The sequence below is a fragment of the Aquarana catesbeiana genome, linkage group LG04 (assembly GCF_042186555.1).
Source record: "Aquarana catesbeiana isolate 2022-GZ linkage group LG04, ASM4218655v1, whole genome shotgun sequence".
Lineage (NCBI taxonomy): Eukaryota > Metazoa > Chordata > Amphibia > Anura > Ranidae > Aquarana > Aquarana catesbeiana.
In genome coordinates this window covers 1,232,190-1,259,243 of record NC_133327.1, presented here as the reverse complement: position 1 = coordinate 1,259,243, position 27,054 = coordinate 1,232,190, and the positions used below count along the sequence as shown (strand labels likewise).

General features: G+C 48.6%; 1 protein-coding gene across 1 annotated transcript in view; it reads right to left on the bottom strand.

Annotated features, from left to right (window-relative positions):
* Window positions 1-27,054, bottom strand: part of IFT172 (intraflagellar transport 172) — a 119,662-nt gene that overhangs the window by 65,011 nt on the left and 27,597 nt on the right. The window contains exons 6-16 of the mRNA XM_073624715.1: window positions 14,820-14,899; window positions 14,572-14,659; window positions 8,942-9,156; window positions 8,746-8,869; window positions 8,159-8,254; window positions 7,556-7,717; window positions 7,323-7,376; window positions 6,476-6,579; window positions 5,964-6,049; window positions 3,201-3,313; window positions 2,418-2,585 (exon numbers count right to left, since the gene is read on the bottom strand). Coding sequence (XP_073480816.1) covers window positions 2,418-2,585; window positions 3,201-3,313; window positions 5,964-6,049; window positions 6,476-6,579; window positions 7,323-7,376; window positions 7,556-7,717; window positions 8,159-8,254; window positions 8,746-8,869; window positions 8,942-9,156; window positions 14,572-14,659; window positions 14,820-14,899 — 1,290 coding nt within the window. The remainder of the gene's footprint in view (window positions 1-2,417; window positions 2,586-3,200; window positions 3,314-5,963; window positions 6,050-6,475; window positions 6,580-7,322; window positions 7,377-7,555; window positions 7,718-8,158; window positions 8,255-8,745; window positions 8,870-8,941; window positions 9,157-14,571; window positions 14,660-14,819; window positions 14,900-27,054) is intronic.

Below are 27,054 nucleotides of genomic sequence, written 5' to 3'. Positions count from 1 at the left end.
TTGACCTCCTTCTGACTTGCAGTTGACCTCCTGATTTAGAGATCAACTGCATGTCAGAAGGAGGTCAACCCCAAGTCAGAAGGAGGTCAACCCCAAGTCAAAAAAAGGTCAACCCCAAGTCAGAAGGAACTCAACCCCAAGTCAGAAGGAACTCAACCCCAAGTCAGAAGGAACTCAACCCCAAGTCAGAAGGAACTCAACCCCAAGTCAGAAGGAACTCAAACCCAAGTCAGAAGAAGTAGCTCAACCGTAAATCAGATGGAACTTAACCGCAAGTCAGATGGAGGTCAACTGCAAGTCAGAAGAAGGTCAATCACAAGTCAGAAGGAGCTCAACCGCTGGTCAAATGTAGGTCAGAAAGAAGTCAATTGCAGGTCAAATGCACCTGTTAGTGAATTCTATATGATCTCAGAAGCATCTCCATGTGATGTCAAAGTGATGCTATCAACACTAGTCCAAAGCCCTTCGACAAGGAGGTCAGCAGGAGGAAGCAGTGAGAGCTGTATAGTACAGCAACATGGTTGCTTTATATTTTGTCCTCTTAGAAAAGCCTTCATTTAAAGCAATCTTTTGTATCTGCCAGAATAAAAATCCTATGGAAGACTATACCATGTTTTGACAGATTTGAAAGTAAATAAGCCTTTTCAGTTTAATTCCATTAAATTTTCTGTATGGACCCTTTGTAGCTGGTAGTCAAATCCCCCTAATCAGCTCCCACCATGAAGACCTCCAGACGTGCCCTATCGCCATGTAGAGTACCTGCAGCAAAGTTGTAGTGTGCGCTTTCTGTTGACAATCCAAGGGAACAGTAAGTCCTCCAGGGCCAGCTTCTGCCTGCCATACAGGAAATGGAACACACCTAGGTGCACAAATCCCTGTCTCCTAAAAGGAAGCCTATGGGTTGACGAGACCCAAAGGGCAAAGCGGTACCTCTATGGGAAACCGATGCATCTGAAAGTAACAGCCTCAATGCCATACAACATAGAGACTGGGTCACTCAGTCCATCATGGGGCAGTTCCCAAACATTTCCAAAGGTGAAGGTGCTACAGCATTAAGTTGATGTTCAACAGAGTCCAATATAGTGGATTTACTCACAGCAAGATGCCTTCAAGAAGCAGGAACCGGACTCAAGTCCCAGGAATGGACAAAAGTCCTCTAAGAATGGTGGGGGGGGGGGCTGAAGGCCATCAAGAGAAAGAGGGGATGTTATGCGTGCAAGCCCATAGCACCCTCCAAGAACCTAAATAGGAGGGAGAGAAAATTCCCTGACCACCAGAGAAGATTCCTCTGACCCACAGTGTGCACAAAACAAATTTCCTGTTCTGTATCCTCATAGTTGAATATCTGCAGTGTGAGATCATCTAAGGCACTGTTGTCTCTGACGTAGTTTACCAGATCTGGAGTGAGATTTGGCCATAGCACTACGGTGCAGCTCCCTGCTCTCCTTGCTGGAGAAGAAGTTATAGCTGAGGACCTGCAGTGGAAGGATATCCCTGCTTCTGCTTCATTCATTCTATGGATCTGTACTTCCTCCACCTCTATCATTATTCCACCAGTCATCAGGGGGCAACTCTGACATGAGAAAGCAAAGCCTTGCTCCTCTACCAATGGCCACCTCCACAAAGACATTGCTGGTGACTAGTCATATGTCCTCTGCCTGCCCTTTTAGAGCACGGCTTTAACAGAACAGATGTTTTTCAAAGTGGAATATCAAATTGTAAATCGAGCTCTCACTGTATGTCTTTCACAAGGTAGGAGGGTGCGCAGTTTATTAATAAACAAACAGGTAAGGGAATAACAATAATCTCTACTTTCCCCATTCTTTATATATTCTTGAAAGCGGAACTACACTTCATCTGATCACCACAAACCAAGAATGCCATTTAATACATTTTTAATATTCAAAGCAAACTCCCCCATCCATCCATGTCTCTAAGCTTTATTTTGCTGAGAGATCACCTTGAGAAATGACCCCCTAGCATTTCTGGCCATGGCCATGTTGAGCATGGGCAGACGATTCATGAAGTATTTACTTCTTGACATCCACCTGCCCTTAAGCTCAGGCATGCAAGCAGGAGTGGGTGTGCTTAGCTGAGAAAGCCCCTCCTCCCCTACTGAAGACTCCTGGAATGTATGATGTATCAGTTGCCTAGGTATGGAAACCAGGAAGTAACTGAAGACATGTAAAAAAGAAATTTAAAACAAGCAAATTTTATATACTTTCCTATCCATTTACTAATGCTAGCAGCATAAGGATTAAATATAGTCAATGTTGATTGAGAGAGTTGAGTTTCGCTTTAGGAATGTAAAAGATGTCTCCAAAGATATAAAGCAGAGCAGTCAGATATTCAGATACAGGTCACATAAGAGGGGTTGCACCAAAATGCTTAACCCAAAAACTAAACCCCAAAGTTACCTTGATAGGGAACATTGAGACCCGTTCTGGAGAATCAATATTGTACCAGACACAGAGGCTACTGCGGTTCTGTGCTACCACTACATCACTTCCCGGTACCCACTGCACATATGAGCAGTAATTCAAAATGGTAGTCTTCTGGGCATCTGCGACATCGAAAAGGTTCAGCTGTATAGACAAGGGGAGACTTGTAGCATTAACAGGAAACCTCAACAAATGGAGGGGAAGGTTGAAACAGGACAAATGCATTAGCTAGGGGAAGGCAACAGAAAAAAACGAAGAGGCAAGTATTGAATAAGATAAGAGAGAAAAGTATAGAAAAAGTAAGTGAAGAGAAGGGCTGGCGCAGTCAGGAGCAAAGAACAGGTGAGGACAGTATGTGGAGGTAAGTACACATCAGAGCTGGAACAGTGAAGAGCGCAGGACAGGTAAGGACAATATAGTGAGGCAAGGACATATCAGGGCTAAGACACTTAAAAGTACAAGACAGGAAAGGAAAGGATGAAGAGGTAAGTACAGAGCAGGACTGGGACAGTGAGGAGCACAGGACAGGTGAGGACAATATAGGGAGGCAAGGACATATCAGGGTTAGTTCAATTAGGAGTACAAGACAGGAGAAAAAGGAGAAGTAAATATCAGGGCTAGGAAAATTTGGAGTACAAGACAGGAGGAGAAAATGGAGAGGCAAGCACTGAGCAGGACTGGGACAACGAGGAGCACAGGACAGGCAAGGAGAGCCAACTCGGATGGGGTAGAAGATCACAGAAGGTCCATTTCTCTCACTCTAAGTTTTTTGTCTCTGAAGAGTAGCTTGTGGCCAGTTTCATTCAGCTCCAGCCAGTCAATCTTGGTGTCATGGGTGACCATCCCGATATTATACCCGGTGAGAAGATCCACTGCCAGAAACAAGAAGAAAATAGTCAATCAGTAAACGTAGATAGATAGTCAAGCTGATAGATAGCCAAGCTGTTAGGTTATATATGGGATGATTAGGAGAAACCTACAGTCAGTATACCATTAGCGGGTGAAACAGGAACCTAAAGAATGGGTCAGTCTAAGTGCGAAGATAAGACAAAAATCAATAGGTGGGTCGGCGTATGTGGCCAAGGTGGAGAAGACACCTACTGGTGGGTCACTGTATGTGAAAGGTGGAGTAGACTACTATAGAGGAGTTATTGTATGTGAAAAGTGGATTGGATGCCTATAGATGGGTCATTGTATATGGAAGGTGAATTAGACACCTATAGACGGGTCAGTGTATGTGAAAGGGTGGAGCAAACTCCTATAGATGGATGGGTTACTGTATGTGAAAAGTGTAGCAGACACCTAAAGACTGGTCATTGTATGTGGAAGGTGGAGTAGATACCTATAGATGGATCATTGTATGCGAAAGGTGGAGTAGACACCTAAAGAAGCTAAAGAAGATGCCTATAGATGGGTTATTGTTTCTGGAGAACTATAGATGGGTCAGTATGCGGTCAAGTGGAGCAGACATGTATAGAAAGGTCAATATATAAGGGCAAAACACAGAAGAAACCTATAAATTAATTCTTATCTGTGGAAGGTGTGCTAGAGATATATAGTAGGTCATTGTATCTTGAAGGTGAAGCAGACATCTATAGATGGGTCATTGCATGTGGAAGGTGGAGCAGACACCCATAGATTGGTTATTGTATGTGGAAGGTGGAGCAGACTCCTATAGATGGGTTACTGTATATGAAAGGTGTAGTAGACGCCTATAGATGGGTCATTGTATGTGGAAGGTGAAGTAGACTCCTATAGATTGTAGACACCTATGCAAAAGGTGGAGTAGATGCCTATAGATGAGTTCCTGTATGTGGAATGTGGAGCAGATGCCTATAGATTGGTCACTGTATGTGGAAGGTGGAGCAGACACCTATAGATGGGTCATTGTATGTGAAAGGTGAAGTAGACACCTATAGATGGGTCGTTGTATGTGGAAGGTGAAGTAGACATCTATAGATGGGTTTTTTGTATGTGGAAGGTGTAGCAGACGTCTATAGATGAGTTATTGTATGTGAAAAGTGGATTGGATGCCTATAGATGGGTCATTGTATATGGAAGGTGAAGTAGACACCTATAGATGGGTCAGTGTATGTGGAAGGTGGAGCAAACACCTATAGAAGGGTTATTGTATGTGAAAATTGTAGCAGACACCTATAGACAGGTCATTGTATGTGAAAGGTGGAGTAGACACCTATAGATGGATCATTGTATGCGAAAGGTGGAGTAGACACCTATAGATGGGTCATTGTATGTGGAAGGTGGAGCAGACTCCTATAGATGGGTTACAGTATATGAAAGGTGTAGTAGACGCCTATAGATGGGTCATTGTATGTGGAAGGTGAAGTAGACTCCTATAGATAGTAGACACCTATGCAAAAGGTGGAGTAGATGCCTATAGATGAGTTACTGTATATGGAAGGTGAAGCAGGCACCTATAGATGGGTCATTGTATGTGAAAGGTGAAGTAGACACCTATAGATGGGTCATTGTATGTGAAAGGTGAAGTAGACATCTATAGATGGGTTATGGTATGTGAAAGGTGGAGCAGACTCCTATAGAGGAGTTATTGTATGTGAAAAGTGGATTGGATGCCTATAGATGGATCGTTGTATGTGGAAGGTGAAGTAGACATCTATAGATGGGTTTTTTGTATGTGGAAGGTGCAGCAGACGCCTATAGATGAGTTACTGTATGTGGAAGGTGGAGCAGACTCCTATAGAGGAGTGATTGTATGTGAAAAGTGGATTGGATGCCTATAGATGGGTCATTGTATATGGAAGGTGAAGTAGACACCTATAGATGGGTCAGTGTATGTGGAAGGTGGAGCAAACACCTATAGAAGGGTTACTGTGTGTGAAAAGTGTAGCAGACACCTATAGACGGGTCACTGTATGCGAAAGGTGGAGTAGACACCTATAGATGGGTGATTGTATGTGGAAGGTGGAGCAGACTCCTATAGATGGGTTACTGTATGAAAGGTGTAGCAGACGCCTATAGGTGGGTCATTGTATGTGGAAGGTGAAGTAGACTCCTATAGATCGTAGACACCTATGCGAAAGGTGGAGTAGATGGGTTATTGTATGTGGAAGATGGAGCAAACGCTTATAGATGGGTCAATGTATGTGGGCAAAGTAGAGCAGACACCTATAGATCAGAGTATGTTGGAATATGGAACAGACACCTATAGATAGGTCAGCATGAGGTCAAGGCGGGGCAAGTAGGAAGGTGGAGTAGACACTTATAGATGGGTTATCGTATTTGAAAGGTGGGGGAGACACCTGTAGATGGGTCAGTATGTGAGAAAGTGGAACAGATACCTACAGATGGGTTAGTATGTAGCCAACATGAAGCAGATGCCTACAGATGGGTCAATACATATGGAAAGTTGACCCTGAGTAGATAGGTAGTACATGTACCCTGTGGAGATGCTGCTTTGGATCAGCTGGTACCTGTATTTAATACAACAGCGAGGACAGTTGAACATGGCAGATGAAGGTTTGGGTTTCCCTAGTATTTTACCTATAGCGATGGTCTTCATGTCAATCAGATAGGCCAGCTTCTTGTTGTCCTCTATACCGCGCTGCTTCCTCTCATTCAGACGGACGCTGTACACAGACAAAGCAGCAGATCAGATTTGCTGAGATAACCTTTTCTTCAGCACCGATTTCTTGGTGTGATAAATCTCAAAGTGGTTTCTCTTCACAAAACCCAAAAAGCTATGGTGATGACATCCTCTGGACCTTATTGTAACATAATATGGGTATGGACTCCCTAGGATCATATTAGTTGCCAATTTTTACTCACTTATTGCCTTTATGGTAGTTTAACTTGCTTGTATGGCTTCACAATATTGGTCATTGGATATTCACAGTACATTTTTGGTAAATAGGAGGATAATGTACATTTCAAATGTACCAATAAGAGAGGTGCAATAAACAGACAGGAAGAGCTGTCCCCCCCCCCCCCCCCCCCCACACACACACACACACACACACACTCTGGAGTCCCAGTGCCATGGTAGTCAGACTCACCTTATTAGATGGGGGTTCATGAACTCAGTGCGGACGGTCCCCAGTACCTCACTATGTCCGTACTCCACCAGCGTCAGCTCTCCAGCATTGAAGATCATACAGACCTGTCAGATAGACAGATTTTATCACCGACCCCGATCACCAGCAATGGTCTGGGATAGGTGGGGGATGCAATGCTATTATTAGATGGAGTCAGCATGGGGCCCCCACTCCCAGACAGAGACTGACCAAGATCCCTGGAAACAATGGTCTGAGAAAGCTGGGGGAGTGGGGGGGGGGGGGGGTGCAATCTTAATGATAAGGGGGGGGGGGGGGCAGCAATTTATAGCTACAGGAGGGGTATAGGCAGAAATTAGACAGTTTGAGGAAAGACGAGAAGACAGAATTTGCTTTGTGAGGACACACATGGAATTCTGAGGCATAAGGGGAGGGAATGGGGACATAGGTGGGATATTGGGGTGTGCAGAGGACGCAGTTTTTGGGGCAAGCAGAATCTGAAGTGCAGGGGCAGACAGAATTCTGGGGCAGCAAGGTGGGCGGCAGGCAGAATCTGAGGAGCAGGGGTGGAGGCAGGCAGAATTTTAGGGCAGCAGGATGGAGGCAGACAGAATCTGAGGTGCAGGGACAGTGGCAAGCAGAATTTTGGGGCAGCAGGGTGGAAGCAGGAAGAATCTGAGGTGCAGGGGCAAACAGAATTCTGGGGCAACAAGGTGGAGGTAGGCAGAATCTGAAGTGTAGGGGTGGAGGCAGGCAGAATTTGCAGTGCAGGGGCAAGCAGAATTTTGGGGCAGACAGGGTAAGGGGTGAAAACGTCTCATTCCAATGCAAGGTGTTTTGTGCTTCTTACATTCTCATTTTCGAAGAAGAATTTCTCGTTTCCTCCAGAAGCTGGCCAGGCCACCTATAGGAAGGAGACAGCAGGGTCACATGACATGATCTGTCTCTACCTGAGTAAGCTGTACATACCGAGGCTCATTCAAATCCAAGAGCCCACAGTGTCCAACTCACCCGAGATGATTTCCCACCAGTTGCTATGGGTTACCATCCTGAACACATTATCCTTCAGTGGGAACACTGTACCTCATTCAGCCGGTTGGTGGTCAGATCAGCGAGCAGTAAGGTGTCTGATGTGTGCGCCACCAGGTACCGGTCCTTGCCCATGACTTTCACCTCGTCCACTTCATAGCCGTAATGGGATTTCAGGACCACACGGGTCCCGGTGGAAAGATTCTTTACAATCACCTGCATAACAGATTGGAGTGACATCTATATAGCAGTGCAACATGCAATTAAAGATTTTCAATCAAATCATTATGTTTTCAAGAAGCACCTCTTCTGAGACCCAGTAATATCGTTACTGGGTCTGCCTGCTGGTCTTTACTCCGAGTTTAGTGGTAGGGGCCGGGAGGACCACCTGTAATTAACACAGCACCCTGCCTGGAGCAATATATATATATATATATATATATATATATATATATATATATATAAATATAAAAACACATCCCTGGCATCCCTTTAGACATGTACTGTAGGTTATCTAGTATCTAACATATGGACTGCCCAGACCCACCTGGCTGGGGCCCACATAGATTCAAGATAACCCAACACACACAGTATTGGCTCACCTGGCTGGGGCCCACATAGGTCATCCTATACCTAACACAAACAGTATGGACTCACCTGGCTGGGGCCCACATAGGTCATCTCAAACTTATTCTTATATAACGAGCGTCGTAAACAACAGTCAAACTGCTCCACCCCACCACACAGCGTCCCCTGCAGGGAAGGAAGGAGAAAACATCTTCATACTTTCTGTACAGAGCTGTATGACAATGCAATGACACTACAGGTTAGTTAGAGTAAAGAGAATGCAATTCCTTGCAATAGGCTATAAAAGTGAGCACAAATACATAACTAACTAACTGTATGTCTAGAGCTGGGATCTCACTCACCTCCATCTTCCTAAAGTGAACCAGTCATATAAGTAAAACATAAACCCAACTAGTTCCTATGATCAGGGAACACAGGGTACTTTCATGCACCTGCGAGCATAGGGAACCCCAAAAATATACTGCACCCAGGAAGCAGGCCAGGGCTTCAGGAGCTCTGATTATCCTCTTCTCCATCCAACAAAACAATACAGCAACCTAAGCCACCAATAGGGAGTCGCCCCAATGCATTGTGGGATACAGGGCATGTGTCAGAGTATATCTATAGCCAATAGATATGACTTTTGAATCAGCTGATCAGAAGGTAAGTGTCCTCACCGCACACAGGCGGGAACCGTCCCTCTTCCAGGCCAACGTGGTGATGCTGTACAGGTTGGGGATGTCCTTAGGTTTGGCCTCTTCCCATAATCCTCTGCGGGGGCTCCAGTTCAGAATTCGTAGCCTGGGGAGGGAAGCAGTCAGTAAATGTCAGGACATCATATACCTGCTGACCATAACATCGCCAGTTTCCTACCTGTCATGGCTGCCGACCACCACCGACTGACCGCTGGGACTGGCGACGGCCACGGTCAGCTCTTTCTCTGTGGGGTCCCGGCTGTAGTCGAAGGTCTGAATGATCTTCCCTTCCTTTTCGTAGGCTACCAACTTCTTATCACAGCCTCCTGCCACAATGCTGTTGGATCCCCATGCCAGGGCGTAAGGTGGGTACGGGTGGGTGACCAGTTTCCCCTGGAACACACCAAAAAACATGCTAAAAAACCCTGGAGATGGACATGTTGCAGACATTTGTACCACTCACTTTCTGCAGATCAGTCCGGTACATGTTCAGTAGCCACAGGTCATATCATCCAGAAAAGGTCAGGGTGGGCAAAGTCCCACCAACTGTCCTTGCCTGCAGCATGCTGATGTCAATGGTGCGAAAGAGATGGCCCCTGCCCCCACTTATAACTGGCCTTCACACCAAGGAGCACAAGGAAGGGCAAATGCATGAAAGAAAAAAAACCAGACGAAATTCCCAGCTCAAATCACCAACCAGTCTGCTTACTAACCAAAATGAACCTGTCCAACAGTCTGCGTTAAAAACAGGGGTTTAGTTAGCACACATTTCCAAATGCATGCGTAAGCTGCAAGGCCTCTTCCCGGCACCCTGTGCATTACTTGCAGTCCTAACCCTTCTAAATTTTTGAGAGCCTCCATGATGGAAGCACATGCATTCTAATGGATAGATAAGGGGCAGGTGGGCCTGGAGGTAGCTTATTCCTCCTTAAAGGCACAGGGGCCCACTGGACACCCATCACATAGCACTATGGCAGCAAAGGTGTCCAGTGTGCCCCCTCACCAAATTTACACCCATAACAAAGAGATGGCCTCTGCCCCCGCCTATAACTGGCTTTCACAGGAAGGAGCACATGGAAGGGCAGACTGGTTGGCGAGTTGAGCTGGGAATATTCTTTGGTTTTGTCTTTCATGCATTTGCCTTTCCATGTGCTCCTTGCTATGGAGGCCAGTTATAGGTGGGGGCAGGGGCCATCTCTTTGTTACTGGTGTAAATTTGGTGAGGGGGCACACTAGACACCTTTGCTGCCATAGTGCTATGTGCTGGGTGTCCAATGTACCCCTATGCCTTTAAGGAGGACTGGGCTACCTCCAGGCATACCTGCCCCCTTATCAATACATGTGCTCCCACTGTGGAGACGCTCATACATTTAGAAGGGTTAGGACTGCAAGCAATACATAGGGTGCCGTGAAGAGGCCTTTCAGCTTATGCATATATTTGCAAATGTGTGCTAACTAAACCCCTGTTTTTAACGCAGACTGTTGGACAGGTTAATTTGGTTGGAAAGCAGACTGGTTGGTGAGTTGAGCTGGGAATTTTCTCTGGTTTTGTCTTTGATGAAAACGGTGCACCAGCCATAGTCAGGCAGTCACAAGTCACTACCATTTTCTACTGTTTGTTGACATTATTGAAAGTAAAGGTCCAGTAAGTGCGCTTCAAAAATACACTAACTTGTCAAAGAGACCTGTCTTCTGATGTCAACAAGACCGATGTAGAGCTCCCAGCCCCGCACTGGGTGTGAGGATGCTGATGGACAGTCCACTGCCAGCGAGAGGAGAGGAGCTGAGGACTGGATAAGTTGTGCTTTTCCTGTCCTCAAGACTAAACAAGAAGGTACAGCCACACTGCAAGGGAGGACATTTCAGTTTTCTGGAGTTCCCCTTTAACTATGGCTTTATAAGGTTAATTAGAACAGCATAACGTTGTTTTATTTCATTAAAGTGGGGTTCCACCCAAAAAACAAAAATACCTGGAAAAATCTTAAAAAAAAAAAACAAAAAAACATTTGGATATTTTTTTTTTTTTTACTTACCTCTAAATGCCTGTTGCTAGGTGGTCCCTCGTAGTCTGCCTGTTCCTTTGCCTGGGCTGGTGACATCACTTCCCCCCAGGCACAGGAAGGGCTCCGCTCTGCTCCCTCCCTCCTGTCAATCATCTGGGACCCATTACAGGTCCCAGGTGATTGAGCGGGCAATCACAGCGCGCGGCGCCGCTCGCGCATGCGCAGTGGGTGCCAGGCTGTGAAGCCACAGCCTGGCGCCCACAGTTGAAATGCCGGCGCCGACGAGCGAAGGGGGGGGACGAGCGGGGCTTCGATCCCCCGCATCGCTGGACCCAGGGACAGGTAAGTGTCCAATTAAAAGTCAGCAGCTGCAGTATTTGTAGCTGCTGACTTTTAATTTTTTTTTTTTTTTTTGACGGCCCCCCTGGGTGGAACTCCTCTTTAACTTCCTATATATTTTATTGAGACTCTTTCTATAGCAATTAATTATGCAATTTGTCAGTAATAGCCATGTCATTTCCTTCAGCCCTCTGTGACTTTTAGGGTGCCTGGCTACTGCCTGTGAAGCTTTCAATGCCTCAGCCCCCGTTCACACCAATGCGAATTAGATGCGGCTTACACCACATCTAATTCACAGGACATTTTAAAATACATTCATATGAATGCATCTGGTTCACATATGTGCGTTGCATTCGCACTGCGCATTGCACAAAAAACGTGTGCGTTTTCTGAGCATTGCGGTGCGAATTACGAGCCCCTTATCTTCTATGGGAACGCATCTGCTTCGGAGATGCATTGCGTTCTGAACATGGATTTTCTCCTTCTCCACACTACACCTCCCCCTCTCCCCCCCCTCCCTCCCCCTCTCCCTGCTCACTGATCCTGAGCTAAAACGCAGTGATTCCTTTGAACAGGAGATTTTTATCTCCCCAGTGAAACCTGAGCTTCAATTCGCACCGCACATGTGTGAACCCAGGCTAAAGCTGTGTGTAAAAAAGTGCCGGGATATGATCAGTAATGACAGGGAATTCAGAGAAAACTCAGCCTGTTCCCCGCTGTCACTCACAGGACACTGGAGGCCTCACAGGCAACAGCCGGACACTCAGATGGGCCATGAGGGTAGTAGGGAGGGAGCGGTGCAGACTGTCTGGCAGTGTCAGAGGTTGAAGAAACCTACATCCCTGTTTTCTGTTGTCACCTATTGAGCACTGGAGGCTTCACAGGCAACAGCAGGACAACTTGATGAGGGAAGGGAGGAGCACTGCAGGTTTTCTGGAAGTGCTAGCAGGGACCGGAGATGTAGCTTTCTTTAACTGCTTCAATACCGGGCACTTTCACCCCCTTCCTGTCCAGGCCAATTTCAGGTTTCATTGCTGTCACATTTTGAATGACAATTGTGTGGTCATGCAACACTGTACTTATATGAAATTTTTAACACAAATAGTGCTTTCTTTTGGTGGTATTTAATCACTTCTGGGTTTTTTTTGTTTTTTGCTAAAAAAAAAAGACCAAAAATTGAGAAAAAAAAAAAACAAAAACAAGTTTTTCTTAGTTTCTGTCCGAAAAATTTGTAAATAAGTTCCTTTTCTCTTTCACTGATGTGCGCTGATGAGGCAGCACTGATAGGCGACACCTATGGGCAATGATAGGCAGCACTGATGGGCAGCACCTATGGGCAATGATAGGCGGCACGGATAGACCACACTGACTTGCATCACTGATGAGCACAGATTGGCATTACTGATGGGCACTGACTGGCATCACTAATGTATAGAAAAACAGGGAGGGCGCACAAAGATAACATTTATTTAAATAATAAAAGCAAGAGTTATACTCACAAACTTTTAAAAAGGCTTAACACTGCTCCAAAAATTCGGAACTGTATCATCTGCAACCTGGACCGGGTGTTAGTCCGTTATCGCTGAGGCTCTGATGAAGACGGTACTCCCCTCGTGACGCGTAAGCCGTTCGTGATAGAATCTGGTTCCTCTCAACACCCAGTCCAGGTTGCAGATGACACAGTTACGAATTTTTGGAGCAATGTTAAGCCTTTTTAAAAGTTTGTTTGTGAGTATAACTCTTGCTTTTATTATTTAAATAAACTTTATCTTTGGTAATGCACAAGGTCAGTGCGGCCTCCCTGTTTTTCTATATGTTTCATCTCTAAAGACACCCATTGTTCTGAGGAGGGCAGCAAGACCTATGACTTTCCACTCTCTATCCAAAGGGTTGACTACACCACTCATATATGGACTAAGCACCTGAGCGCAGGAGATTGCCTTGTGTTGGTTGGCATCACTAATGGGCACTGTTGATCTGTGCCCCGATTATCTGTGCAGCTCTCCCCTGTGAGGAGATGCCACTGATCGTCTCTCCCCTGCTTACACGCGGTCAGTGTGAGGCGAGGAGAGACGATATCCGGCATTTCCTTGTTTACATGTGATCAGCAGTGCTCGGACACAGCTGATCACGTGGGTAAAGAGCCTCATCATTGGCTCTTTACCGAGATCGGGTATCCCAGGGTGGGCGCATAAGCGCATTAAGACTGGGGCGACATCATATGAAGTCATCCTAGAACAAGAGAGCACCCCTCCTGCCGCCATTTGTCTATACGGCGGGCGGGAGGTGGTTAACCTCGGAAACTTCTGGAAAGCCCAAACTGCTCCCCCTCCCTTCCCTCTTCTGGCCCATCAGGTTTATCTGCTGTTGCCTGTGAAGCCTCCAGTACTCTATAGGTGACAGCAGGAAAAAGGGATGTAGGTTTCTTCAACCTCTGACACTTCCAGACAGCCTGCACTGCTCCCTCCCTACTACCCTCATGGCCCATCTGAGTGTCCGGCTGTTGCCATGCTCAGAAGGTCTTTTACCCTAATGCAGAGAATGCATTACGGTAAAAAAACGTAAAGGCTTTAGAGACACTTTTATCTACTTTAACCACTTCAGCTCCAGAAGATTTACCCTCATTTACCTTCATGACCAGGCCATTTTTGCTATACGGCACTGCGTTACTTTAATGGACAATTGCGCGGTCGTGCAACGCTCTACCCAAATATGATTGATGTCCTTTTTTTTCCCCCACAAATAGAGCTTTCTTTTGGTGGTATTTGATCCCCTCTGCGATTTATATATATAAAAATCAGGTTTCTTCATCAATATAAGCGTATATTGATTGGTTTGGGCAACATTTTATAGTGTCTACAAACTATGGGATAGATTTAGGGAATTTTTATTTATTTTTTACTAGTAATAAAGGCGAACAGCGACTTATAGCGGGACTGCGATATTGGGGCAGGGACAAATCCTACACTAAGTGACACTTTTTTGGGGACCAGTGACACTAATACAGTAATCAGTGCAAAAAATATGCACTGTCACTTTACTAATGACACTGGCTGGGAAGGGGTTGGCATCAGGTGCGATCAAAGGGTTAAATGTGTGCCTAACATGTGCTACATTGTAGCGGGGGAGGTGCTTTTACTACTGGAAGACATGAATCAGTGTTTCTGCTTTACAGGAACACAGGATCCATGCCTTCTGTGCTGACAAAAAGGCAATCGGCCTTATTTACATAGGCAGATCTCAGTTCTGTGTGTATTACCGATCGGCTTCTGCTGTGAATAATCAAAGCAGAAGTGGCCCGCCGGCGGCACGCTTGCTCCCCCTGCAGGCGGAAGTGCACAATCACGTATATATACACACACACAAGAGAGCCACCCTATTGCAGTAAAACTACTATGGGGTGGTCTTAAAGTGGTTATCTGTTGCAAGCATTAATCATCAGGAATGAATGGATGTGAACACCCACCTGAGACTCCCCAGATCCCTCATCATCGAAGAAGTAACGGATGATTGTGCCGTCTGCTTGTCCGGACAGTATTCCCTTTCCCGAAACACTAAGTACCAAGAAGAGATGGCCCCGGAGAGAAGACAAAGTTACAGCACTGATAATTCACATACACAGCCTCAAGGATTTTCACACTCTTATCAATAGAATTTAATATTATCAGACATATGTTGGAGAACACAGCCCATCCCCAGGATGAATCCACTCACTTGGAGGTCAGGGAGACGACGTAGGACTCCGTGTTGTATATGGTGCTAGACTTGTTGGTTTTGGTGTTTGCCATTCGCACCTGGAGAGCAAAAGAAAACATCTCTAAAAATACCATATTTTGTTATACTGCATAAGGCTAAACATGGTCATCTAAGCCCCTCTATCAAGAAGGTTGACTACTACTGACCTACAAATATAAAATCGGGAGCCCCCTTTGTTCTTTCCTCCTGTGTCGGCACTTAGTATATCGTCCTCTGCTGTATTATTGTACAGCCGTGGCCAAAAGTTTTGAGAATGACACAAATATTCATTTTCAAAAAGTCTGCTGCTTCAGTAATTTTTAGATCTTTTTGTCAGATGTTACTGTGGTATACTGAAGTATAATTACAAGCATTTCATAATTGTCAAAGGCTTTTATTGACAATGACATGAAGTTTATGCAAAGAGTCAATATTTGCAGTGGTGACCCTTCTTTTTCAAGACCTCTGCAATTCGCCCTGGCATGCTGTCAATCAAATTCTGGGCCACATCCTGACTGGTGGCCGCCCATTCTTGCATAATCAGTGCTTGGAATTTGTCAGAATTTGTGGGGGGTTTGTTTTTGTTCACCTGCCTCTTGAGGACTGACCACAAGTTCTCAATAGGGTTAAGGTCTGGGGGAGTTTTCCTGGCCATGGACTCAACATTTTGATGTTTTGTTACTGAAGCCACTTAGTTATAACTTTTGCCTTTTATGGCAAGGTGCTCCATCATGCTGGAAAAGGCATTGTTCCTCACCAAACTGTCCTTGGATGGTTGGGAGAAGTTGCTCTCGGAGGATGTTTTTGTACCATTCTTTATTCATGGCTGTGTTCTTAGACAGAATTGTGAGTGAGCCCACTCCCTTGGCTGAGAAGCGACCCCACACATGAATGGTCTCAGGATGTTTTACTGTTAGCATGACACAGGACTGATGGTAGCGCTCACCTTTTCTTCTCTGGACAAGGTTTTTTCGGAATGCCCCAAACAATGGGAAAGGGAATTCATCAGAGAAAATGACTTTACCCCGGTCCTCAGCAGTCCAATCTCTATACCTTTTGCAGCATATCAGTCTTTGCCTGATGTTTTTCCTGAAGAGAAGTGGCTTCTTTGCTGTCCTTCTTGACACCAGGCCATCCTCCAAAAGTCTTCTACACAATAAAAGTGCCTTTGTGCATTCAGTGGATCTGTGCTTGTTCTGGTCCAGTTTTAGTGTTGGCGTCCTAATCCGTCTTAGGGGAGAAGACACTTCCTCCGATAGATGGGCTCCATATAGGGGTAGTTAAAAGCAAAGGACTCCAATAGTGTAATAATGTTAAGCCAAGGAATTTATTAAAATAATATAACTGCTTACATAAAAGTAAACGACAAAGCGCCAAACAACAGTGGAACCAGCGTGTTAGCGGTACTTGCTACGTCACTTCCGGTCCGCGCTACGTATTTCCGGTTACGTCCTACGCGTTACGTCATATCACGTGACTTCTTCAGGGCCTTAGGACGCCAACATTAAATTGGACCAGAACAAGCATAGATCCACTGAATGCACAAAGGCACTTTTATTGTGTCATTGAGGTGAGAGTTCTGGGAGCCCCTAGTGGGTATCCATTGCCACGAACAGTCACCAGATCACCCAGCAACGCATGTTCACTTTATCAGTCACAGTTTATGTATGTTTTTGTATGCGATTTATGTGATTGAACAGCACTTAGTCACTTTGATTCACGTTTTTATGTTTTATGTTTTTCTTATTATTGAAGGACATTCACTTTTGATTCACATCTTTATTTACTATGGTTCCATACTGGGAGAAATTTTATTAGGTGTGAAGTTTTCATGCATTAGCACTATGTATTGAGTAATTGCTGCGCAGAATCACTTACACAATTTATCACGATTGTGCATTTTCTTAGTTTTAGTAATAGTGAGGGGTGTTCACTATATTCGATTTTGCAGCATCAACATTATTAATATTACATTTTATTTTCCACACGGTTTCAATATAGTAGCGCAGAAGTCCATCCTAGAATATCGTTGTTATGGCAGCAGCTAGCTGCCATAACACCAGTATCCTCTTTTTAGGTACGGTTTCCGATAATGGTGGTGTCTGCGGCGGATTCGCCGCAAGATCACTGTTATCGGCGGTGGGAGAGGGGCCCCTTCCCCCTCCGCTTACCGGAGCTGTCAGCAGTGGCGGAGGCGATCGCATCCTCTTCCTTGCTGGGTATGGAGACGAGTGAGGGGAAGATGGCCCCCACCCGTCTCCATACCATTGCAGGGCAGAAGCAACTTCAAAACGTCACTTCCGCCTATAGCTCTTAAAGGGACATTTTTTTTAAATCTTTTTTTAATTGCATTTTAATGTAAATATGAGATGTGAGGTCTTTTTGACCCCAGATCTCATATTTAAGAGGTCCTGTCATGTTTTTTTTCTATTACAGGGGATGTTTACATTCCTTGTAATAGGAATAAAAGTGACACAAGAACAGTGTAAAAATAAACAATAAAAGGTAAAGTAAATAAGAAATTTTTTTTTTTTTTAAATGCGCCCTGTCCTGCCGAGATCATGTGCAGAAGTGAACGCATACGTGAGTAGCGGCCGCATATGAAAAGCTGTTCAAACCACACATGAGGTATCGCTGTGATCGGTAGAGCGAGAGCAATAATTCTAGCCCTAGACCTCCTCTAACTCAAAACATGCAACCTGTAGAATTTTTACACGTCGCCTATGGAGATTTTTAAGGGTAAAAGTTTGTTGCCATTCCACAAGCGGGTGCAATTTTGAAGCGTGACATGTTGGGTATCAATTTACTCGGCGTAACATTATCTTTCACAATATAAAATAAAATTGGGTTAACTTTACTGTTGTCTTATTTTTTAATTTAAAAAAGTGTATTTTTTCCCAAAAAAGTGCGCTTGTAAGACCGCTGCGCAAATACGGTGTGACAGAAAGTATTGCAATGACCGCCATTTTATTCTCTAGGGTGTTAGAAAAAAAAATGTATAATCTTTGGGTGTTCCAAGTCATTTTCTAGCAAAAAAAAACTGTTTTTAACTTGTAAACAACAAATCTCAAACAGAGGCTCGGTCCTTAAGTGGTTAAACCCCAAGAACATTATTTTCTGAAAGCAGAGGCCCTGTAGAATAAAAAAAGGTGACAGTTGCAATTTTTTATGTCACATGATATTTTGCGCAACTGTTTAATAACCTCAAAGTTTCAGGAAAAAATATAATAAAATGAATTTTAGTGCAAAAACAAAATAGAATACCAATTTTTGGTTAAAATATAAAATATGAGGTTGCATCGAGTAAACAGATACCAAACATTCAAAGTCTTAAAATTGCGCCCACGATATCACCAAAAAGGACGGTGCCCAAAAATCTCCATTGGTGAAGCTTTAAAAGCCTTTACAGGTCATCAGTTACAACCCACTGGATGTTTTTTTTTTTTTTCCCTTGCAAGGTGAAGACATAATGTGCTGGTATGCATCGCATAACTAGCACATTATGTGAAACTTACCTTAAAACTAAGCTGTTCCAACGTCACCATATCCACACTGCAGCCGCTTCCATCTTCACCCGTCTTGCTTCCAGGGGTTTGTGGGCTCTGTGACTGGCCGGAGCCGCGATGACATCACTCCAGCTCATGCGTGCGGGAGCCGTCGTTCACGGCACAGGGCTCGGAAGGAACAGCACGGGTGGACGTTCCTTCAGAGCGCATGCGCCAGTGATGTCACTGGCTGCATGTAATGTAAATATCTCCTAAACGGCGCATGTTTAGGAGATATTTACACTACCTATAGGCAAGTCTTATTATAGGCTTACTTATAGGTAAAAGACAGTAGTAAAGTTCACTTCCTCTTTAAAGTGTTTGTTACCCCAACATTTCATATTTCTGATATGTGGCTGCTGTACAGCGTACTTGTATGAGAAAGTCACTTGTTCTCTTTGTATTGCATCCTTTATGTGAAATCCCTGGTGTTCCTGCCAGTCTTCTTGCTTTCCTATTAAAAATTGACCACTTGGTCAGTTCTCTATCTGTGCTGCGAACTCAGGCCCGGTTCACACTAGTGCGATGCCAGACATGGCACGTGATTCACACCGTATTGCTGTGCAGATCACATGCAATGTGATTTCAGCCATACAAACTGTATTGCTGAAATTGCATTGTATTTGCATCAAAATGCTGTAGGACCCTTTTTTTGTTCTGCACTGGAATCAGATTGCATGGATGTTCTGATTCCTGCACCATTTCACAGTTCGCACTGCGATCTGCGAACCGATCTGGGGGTGTCGTTAACGTTAAATTGTCACATCCACAGCGGTTGTGCGATTTAGGAACCTGCACTAGATTTGCAGGATTCCCACATCGCACCAGTGTGAACCCAGGCTTAGGCTGCTCTTCTCCAATGATCAGACTTGTCCTGGCACCCCCCCACTGCACAGCCATTCACTGGGAAGCACAGTGTGCTGCTGCTTCCCCTCCCCCAGCTCTTATGCACCTGAGAACAGAGGGAATGTGATCGTTTATCAAAAAGGGAAAAAGAGTATTTTTTTTTTTAATCTATACAAAAATGTTTTGTCATTAATTTCTATTTTAAACTTAAAGGGTCTGTAAAGGTTCGCGTTTTTTCACCTTAATACATCCTATGCATTAAGGTGAAAAAACACCTTGCAGTCACCGGCCCCCCAGCCCCCCGTTTTACTTACCTGAGCCTCGAATATCCATCAGCACGTCCCCGCGTCCCTCTCTCCACGGGTTTCTGGCTCTTGACTGGATAGATTGATAGCAGTGCAGCCATTGGCTCCTGCTGCTGTCAATCAAATCCAAAGACGCGGGTGCCAGGGCCGAGTCCTGTATTCGGCCTCTATGGACACCGAATGCGGGCACGCTCCCGAGTCCAGCAAGGTACCCCTTCAGGAGAGCGCTTCTCCAAGGGGGATATATAATGCAGGGAAGAGCCACCAAGGGACCCCAGAAGAGCAGGTTCGGGGCCACTCTGTGCAAAATGAGCTGCACAGTGGAGGTAAGTATAACATGTTTGTTATTTAAAAAAAAATTAAAAAACGATCCTTTAGTATCACTTTAATGGGTTGTTTTACAAGGTGATCGTTTACAATCACTTTAACTAGGAGCTCTTGCGCTAGAATTATTGTTCTCGCTCTGTCGTTTGCGGCGATATGTCACACGTGTGGTGCGACTGCGGTTTACATATGCGTGCGCACCCTGGGCTTTGTTTGCGCAGGTTTTGCGGGGCATCGGGGGTTACAGGATTATTTAAAAAATGTTATATATTTTATTATAATTTTTTTTTTTTTTTTTAAGAAACTGTATCTACAACTCATGATACATTAGTGTGAGGGTCAGTGGGAAGAATGCTCCTTACATTTGTGGTCATTGGGGAGAATTACCCCCTTACAGATAGATAAACAGATCAATGGTGTCAGTGGGAATTTATCTGAGAGGCAGAAATTGCTCAAGGAACCCTCAGCAAACCTCTGGAGGAACCCCAGGGTGTCATGGAACCCTGGCTGCTCTAGGGCAGGAATCTTCAAACTACAGCCCTCCAGCTATTGCAGAACTACACATCCCATGAGGCATTGTAAAACTCTGACATTCACAGACTAGGCATGATGGGAATTGTAGCTCCTGAACAGCTGGAGGGCCGTAGTTTGAAGACCCCTGCTCTAGGGCAGGGGTCCTTAAACTACGGCCCACGGGCCACATGCGGCCCGCCAAGGACATTTATCCGGCCCAATCCACCCAGGGCCGGATTCCCGACAATCCAGGCTCGAGCCGGGGCCAGGTTGGCTCGGCTTCGGCAGGGAGCATATCCGCTCCGCTCCGCTCAAGCCGCCTCCCCCACACCAGTAATGGAGGCCTCCGTGTGCCGCGCTGCATGCTGGGAAGTGTAGTTCCCAGCACAGTCCCGCACGGAGACAGGAGGCGCGAAGAGTGACAGAGAGAGCGGAGGCTTCAAGCAACAGCCTACGAACAAGTGAGGACCCCACTGTCCCCCTGTCCACCCCTCTGTCCCCCTGTCCACCCCTCTGTCCCCCTGTCCACCCCACTGTCCCCCTGTCCCCCCTCTGTCCACCCCTCTGTCCACCCCTCTGTCCCCCTGTCCACCCCACTGTCCCCCTGTCCCCCCTCTGTCCCCCCTCTGTCCACCCCTCTGTCCCCCTGTCCACCCCACTGTCCCCCTGTCCACCCCACTGTCCCCCTGTCCACCCCACTGTCCCCCTGTCCCCCCTCTGTCCCCCCTCTGTCCACCCCTCTGTCCCCCTGTCCACCCCTCTGTCTCCCCCTCTGTCCACCCCTCTGTCCCCCTGTCCACCCCTCTGTCCCCCCCTCTGTCCCCCTGTCCACCCCTCTGTCCCCCCCTCTGTCCCCCTGTCCACCCCACTGTCCCCCTGTCCCCCCTCTGTCCCCCCTCTGTCCACCCCACTGTCCCCCTGTCCACCCCTCTGTCCACCCCTCTGTCCCCCTGTCCCCCTGTCCCCCTCACTGTCCCCCTGTCCACCCCACTGTCCCCCTGTCCCCCCCTCTGTCCCCCTGTCCCCCCCTCTGTTCACCCCTCTGTCCCCCTGTCCACCCCTCTGTCCCCCTGTCCACCCCTCTGTCCCCCTGTCCACCCCTCTGTCCCCCTGTCCACCCCTCTGTCCCCCCCTCTGTCCACCCCACTGTCCCCCCCACTGTCCCCCTGTCCACCCCTCTGTCCCCCTGTCCATCCCACTGTCCCCCTGTCCATCCCACTGTCCCCCTGTCCACCCCTCTGTCCCCCTGTCCACCCCACTGTCCCCCCCTCTGTCCCCCTGACCACCCCACTGTCCCCCTGTCCACCCCACTGTCCCCCCGTCCACCCCACTGTCCCCCCGTCCACCCCTCTGTCCCCCTGTCCACCCCTCTGTCCCCCTGTCCACCCCTCTGTCCCCCTGTCCCCCTGTCCACCCCACTGTCCCACTGTCCCCCTGTCCACCCCACTGTCCCCCCCTCTGTCCCCCTGTCCACTCCTCTGTCCCCCTGTCCACTCCTCTGTCCCCCTGTCCACTCCTCTGTCCCCCTGTCCACCCCTCTGTCCCCCTGTCCACCCCTCTGTCCCCCTGTCCACCCCTCTGTCCTCCTGTCCACCCCTCTGTCCTCCTGTCCACCCCTCTGTCCACCCGACTGTCCCCCTGTCCCCCCCCCCCTGTCCCCCTGTCCACCCCACTGTCCCCCTGTCCACCCCACTGTCCCCCTGTCCACCCCTCTGTCCCCCTGTCCCCCCCTCTGTCCACCCGACTGTCCCCCTGTCCCCCTGTCCACCCCACTGTCCCCCTGTCCACCCCACTGTCCCCCTGTCCATCCCACTGTCCCCCTGTCCACCCCACTGTCCCCCCCTCTGTCCCCCTGTCCACCCCACTCTCCCCCTGTCCACCCCTCTGTCCCCCTGTCCACCCCACTGTACCACTGTCCCCCTGTCCACCCCACTGTCCCCCTGTCCCCCCCTTTGTCCCCCTGTCCACCCCTCTGTCCTCCTGTCCACCCCACTGTCCCCCCCTCTGTCCACCCCACTGTCCCCCCCACTGTCCCCCTGTCCACCCCACTGTCCCCCTGTCCACCCCTCTGTCCCCCTGTCCACCCCTCTGTCCCCCTGTCCACCCCACTGTCCCCCCCTCTGTCCCCCCCTCTGTCCCCCTGTCCACCCCTCTGTCCTCCTGTCCACCCCACTGTCCCCCCCTCTGTCCACCCGACTGTCCCCCTGTCCACCCCTCTGTCCCCCTGTCCACCCCACTGTCCCCCCCACTGTCCCCCTGTCCACCCCTCTGTCCCCCTGTCCATCCCACTGTCCCCCTGTCCATCCCACTGTCCCCCTGTCCATCCCCACTGTCCCCCTGTCCACCCCTCTGTCCCCCTGTCCACCCCACTATCCCCCTCTCTGTCCCCCTGTCCACCCCACCCCTCTGTCCCCCTGTCCACCCCACTGTCCCCCTGTCCCCCCCCCCTGTCCCCCTGTCCACCCCACTGTCCCCCTGTCCACCCCACTGTCCCCCTGTCCACCCCACTGTCCCCCTGTCCCCCCCTCTGTCCACCCGACTGTCCCCCTGTCCCCCTGTCCACCCCACTGTCCCCCTGTCCACCCCACTGTCCCCCTGTCCATCCCACTGTCCCCCTGTCCACCCCACTCTCCCCCCCTCTGTCCCCCTGTCCACCCCACTCTCCCCCTGTCCACCCCTCTGTCCCCCTGTCCACCCCACTGTACCACTGTCCCCCTGTCCACCCCACTGTCCCCCTGTCCCCCCCTTTGTCCCCCTGTCCACCCCTCTGTCCTCCTGTCCACCCCACTGTCCCCCCCTCTGTCCACCCCACTGTCCCCCCCACTGTCCCCCTGTCCACCCCACTGTCCCCCTGTCCACCCCTCTGTCCCCCTGTCCACCCCTCTGTCCCCCTGTCCACCCCACTGTCCCCCCCTCTGTCCCCCCCTCTGTCCCCCTGTCCACCCCTCTGTCCTCCTGTCCACCCCACTGTCCCCCCCTCTGTCCACCCGACTGTCCCCCTGTCCACCCCTCTGTCCCCCTGTCCACCCCACTGTCCCCCTGTCCACCCCTCTGTCCCCCTGTCCATCCCACTGTCCCCCTGTCCATCCCACTGTCCCCCTGTCCATCCCCACTGTCCCCCTGTCCACCCCTCTGTCCCCCTGTCCACCCCACTATCCCCCTCTCTGTCCCCCTGTCCACCCCACCCCTCTGTCCCCCTGTCCACCCCACTGTCCCCCTGTCCACCCCTCTGTCCCCCTGTCCACCCCTCTGTCCCCCTGTCCCCCTGTCCACCCCACTGTCCCCCCCTCTGTCCCCCTGTCCCCCCCTTTGTCCCCCTGTCCACCCCTCTGTCCACCCCTCTGTCCTCCTGTCCACCCCTCTGTCCTCCTGTCCACCCCACTGTCCCCCTGTCCACCCCACTGTCCACCCCACTGTCCCCCTGTCCACCCCTCAGTCCCCCTGTCCACCCCTCAGTCCCCCTGTCCACCCCTCAGTCCCCCTGTCCATCCCACTGTCCCCCTGTCCACCCCACTGTCCCCCTGTCCCCCCCTCTGTTCACCCCACTGTCCCCCTGTCCACCCCACTGTCCCCCTGTCCACCCCTCTGTCCCCCTGTCCACCCCTCTGTCCCCCTGTCCACCCCACTGTCCCCCTGTCCACCCCACTGTCCCCCTGTCCATCCCTCTGTCCCCCTGTCCACCCCACTGCCCCCCCCGTCCCCCTGTCCACCCCTCTGTCCCCCTGTCCACCCCTCTGTCCCCCTGTCCATCCCTCTGTCCCCCTGTCCATCCCTCTGTCCCCCTGTCCATCCCTCTGTCCCCCTGTCCATCCCACTGTCCCCCTGTCCATCCCACTGTCTCCCTGTCCACCCAACTGTCCATCCCACTGTCCCCCTGTCCACCCCACTGTCCCCCCCACTGTCCTCCCCTCTGTCCCTCTGTCCACCCCACTGTCCCCCTGTCCACCCCCTGTCCATCCCTCTGTCCCCCTGTCCACCCTACTGTCCCCCTGTCCACCCCTCTGTCCCTCTGTCCCCCTGTCCACCCCTCTGTCCATCCCACTGTCCCCCTGTCCATCCCTCTGTCCCCCTGTCCATCCCCTATATATATTATTTATTATTCATTCTTTTATTCTTTTGCACTACAAAAAAATAGGATTTTTTAAAACAGCTTACCTGTAAAATCCTTTTCTTTCGAAGGACATCACGGGACACAGAGCCACAGTAATTACTGATGGGTTATATAGGTATCACTGGTGATTGGACACTGGCACACCCTATCAGGAAGTTCAACCCCCTATATAATCCCTCCCCCTTGCAGGGATACCTCAGTTTTGTAGCCAAGCAATATAGTGTATTAGAAGAGGGGTGGGACCTCTGTGTCCCGTGATGTCCTTCGAAAAGAAAAGGATTTTACAGGTAAGCTGTTTTAAAAAATCCTATTTTCTTTCTCGAACATCACGGGACACAGAGCCACAGTAATTACTGATGGGATGTCCCAGAGCAATGCTACCTGAGGGGGGGGAACCACGACCAAGTAGGGTGCAATCAGACCTGAGGACCCTGTACTGCTGCCTGCAGCACACTACGCCCAAAGGCGATATCCTCATGCCTTCTCACATCCACCTGATAGAATCTGGTGAATGTATGAACTGAAGACCAGGTTGCGGCCTTGCAGATTTGAGCCATAGAGGCCCGGTGATGCACTGCCCAAGAAGCACCAATAGCCCTTGTGGAATGTGCCCTGATCTGAAACTGAGGAATCTTCTGTTTCAAACCGTAAGCTTGAATGATCAACTGTCGAATCCATTTAGAAATGGTAGCTTTTGACGCTGCCTGTCCTCTATTGGGACCCTCTGGCAGCACAAACAAAACATCCGTCTTGCGGATCTGAGTAGTTGCCCCTAGATAGGCCTTAACTGCTCTTACTACATCCAACGAATGTAGAGATCTCTCTTCCGGAGAACAGGGATCTGGAAAAAAGAAGGTAGAACAATGTCTTGGTTTAAATGAAAATCAGAAACCACCTTCGGTAAAAAACTAGGATGAGGGCGTAGTACCACTCTATCCTTGTGTATAATCAAATAAGGCTCCTTACAGGAAAGAGCTGCTAATTCTGATACTCTTCTAGCAGAAGAGATGGCCACCAGAAAAATTAATTTCCTTGTCAACAAGACCAAAGGAATCTGACTTATTGGTTCAAAAGGCCGTTTCTGTAACACAGCCAGGACCAAATTCAAGTCCCAGGGGTTTAGGGGCGCTTTAACCGGAGGATTAAGACGCATCACCCCCTGCATAAAGTTTCGGACCAAAGAATGCGAAGCAAGTGGCCGCTGAAATAATACTGATAAAGCAGAGACCTGGCCCTTGATGGTACTCAAGGCCAGCTTCATCTCTAATCCCATCTGTAGAAAATCAAGGATTCTACCTATGACATATTTCCTGGGATGCCAACCTCTGGATTCACACCAGGTTATATAAGCTTTCCAGACTCTATGATAAATCATCCTGGAAGCTGGCTTCCTTGCATTAATCAAGGTAGATATGACAGGACCTGAGAGCCCACGACTCTTCAGAACGTGGGTCTCAATAGCCAAACCGTCAAATTTAGTGTTTGTAAGGCAGGATGGAACACTGGACCTTGAGATAACAGGTCTGGGCGTTCCGGTAGTGTCCACGGGGAACCTACCGTCATCCTTACTATTTCTGCATACCAAGTCCTTCTGGGCCAAGCGGGGGCCACCAGAAGTACCGACTTCCTTTCCTGCCTGATCCTGCGAAGGAGTCGTGGTAGTAGCAGAATAGGCGGGAATGCGTAAATCAGTGAGAACCGATGCCACGGGATCACCAACGCATCCGTCCCGCATGCAAGAGGATCTTTTGCCCTTGCCACAAATCTGTCTATCTTTTTGTTGAATCGGGATGCAAAGAGATCTACATCTGGAACCCCCCATCTTTGGCATATGGCCCAAAAGACATCGGGATGCAGAGACCATTCCCCTGGAAGTAACTGCTGGCGACTTAGATAGTCCGCCTGCCAATTCTCTATTCCCGGGATGAAAACTGCCGATATGCATGGCACATGCATCTCTGCCCAGACTAAGATCTGGTTCACCTCTTTTTGAGCAGCTCGGCTCCGGGTGCCTCCCTGATGATTGACATAAGCCACTGCTGTGGCATTGTCGGACTGGATCCTGACCGGACAACCCTGTAGCCTGATAGTCCAGGCTTTTAGAGCTAGATGTATCGCCCGGATCTCCAGAATGTTGATGGGTAAGGTCCTCTCTGTCTTGGACCATACTCCCTGGACCGCAGCCTGTTCCAGAACTGCTCCCCAACCTGACAGACTGGCATCTGTTGTTACCACCGTCCAGGTAACCGGTAGAAAGGATTTCCCCTTCTGCAGGTTTTCGGTTATGAGCCATCAATTGAGGCTCTGACGCACCGCATGCGACAGATGCATCGGAAAGTCTAATGCCTGAACCTTCTTGTTCCAGGTCGACAGAATACTGTGTTGCAGCATTCTTGAGTGAAACTGAGCATAGGGAACTGCTTCGAATGAAGACACCATCTTCCCTAGTAGCCTCATACAAAGGCGGACTGAGGGACCCTTCTTGGTCCTTACTGTCAGAATCAGCTCTCTCAAAGCAGTGATCTTTGCCTGGGGTAGAAATATTTTCTCCTGGCTTGTATCTATAATCA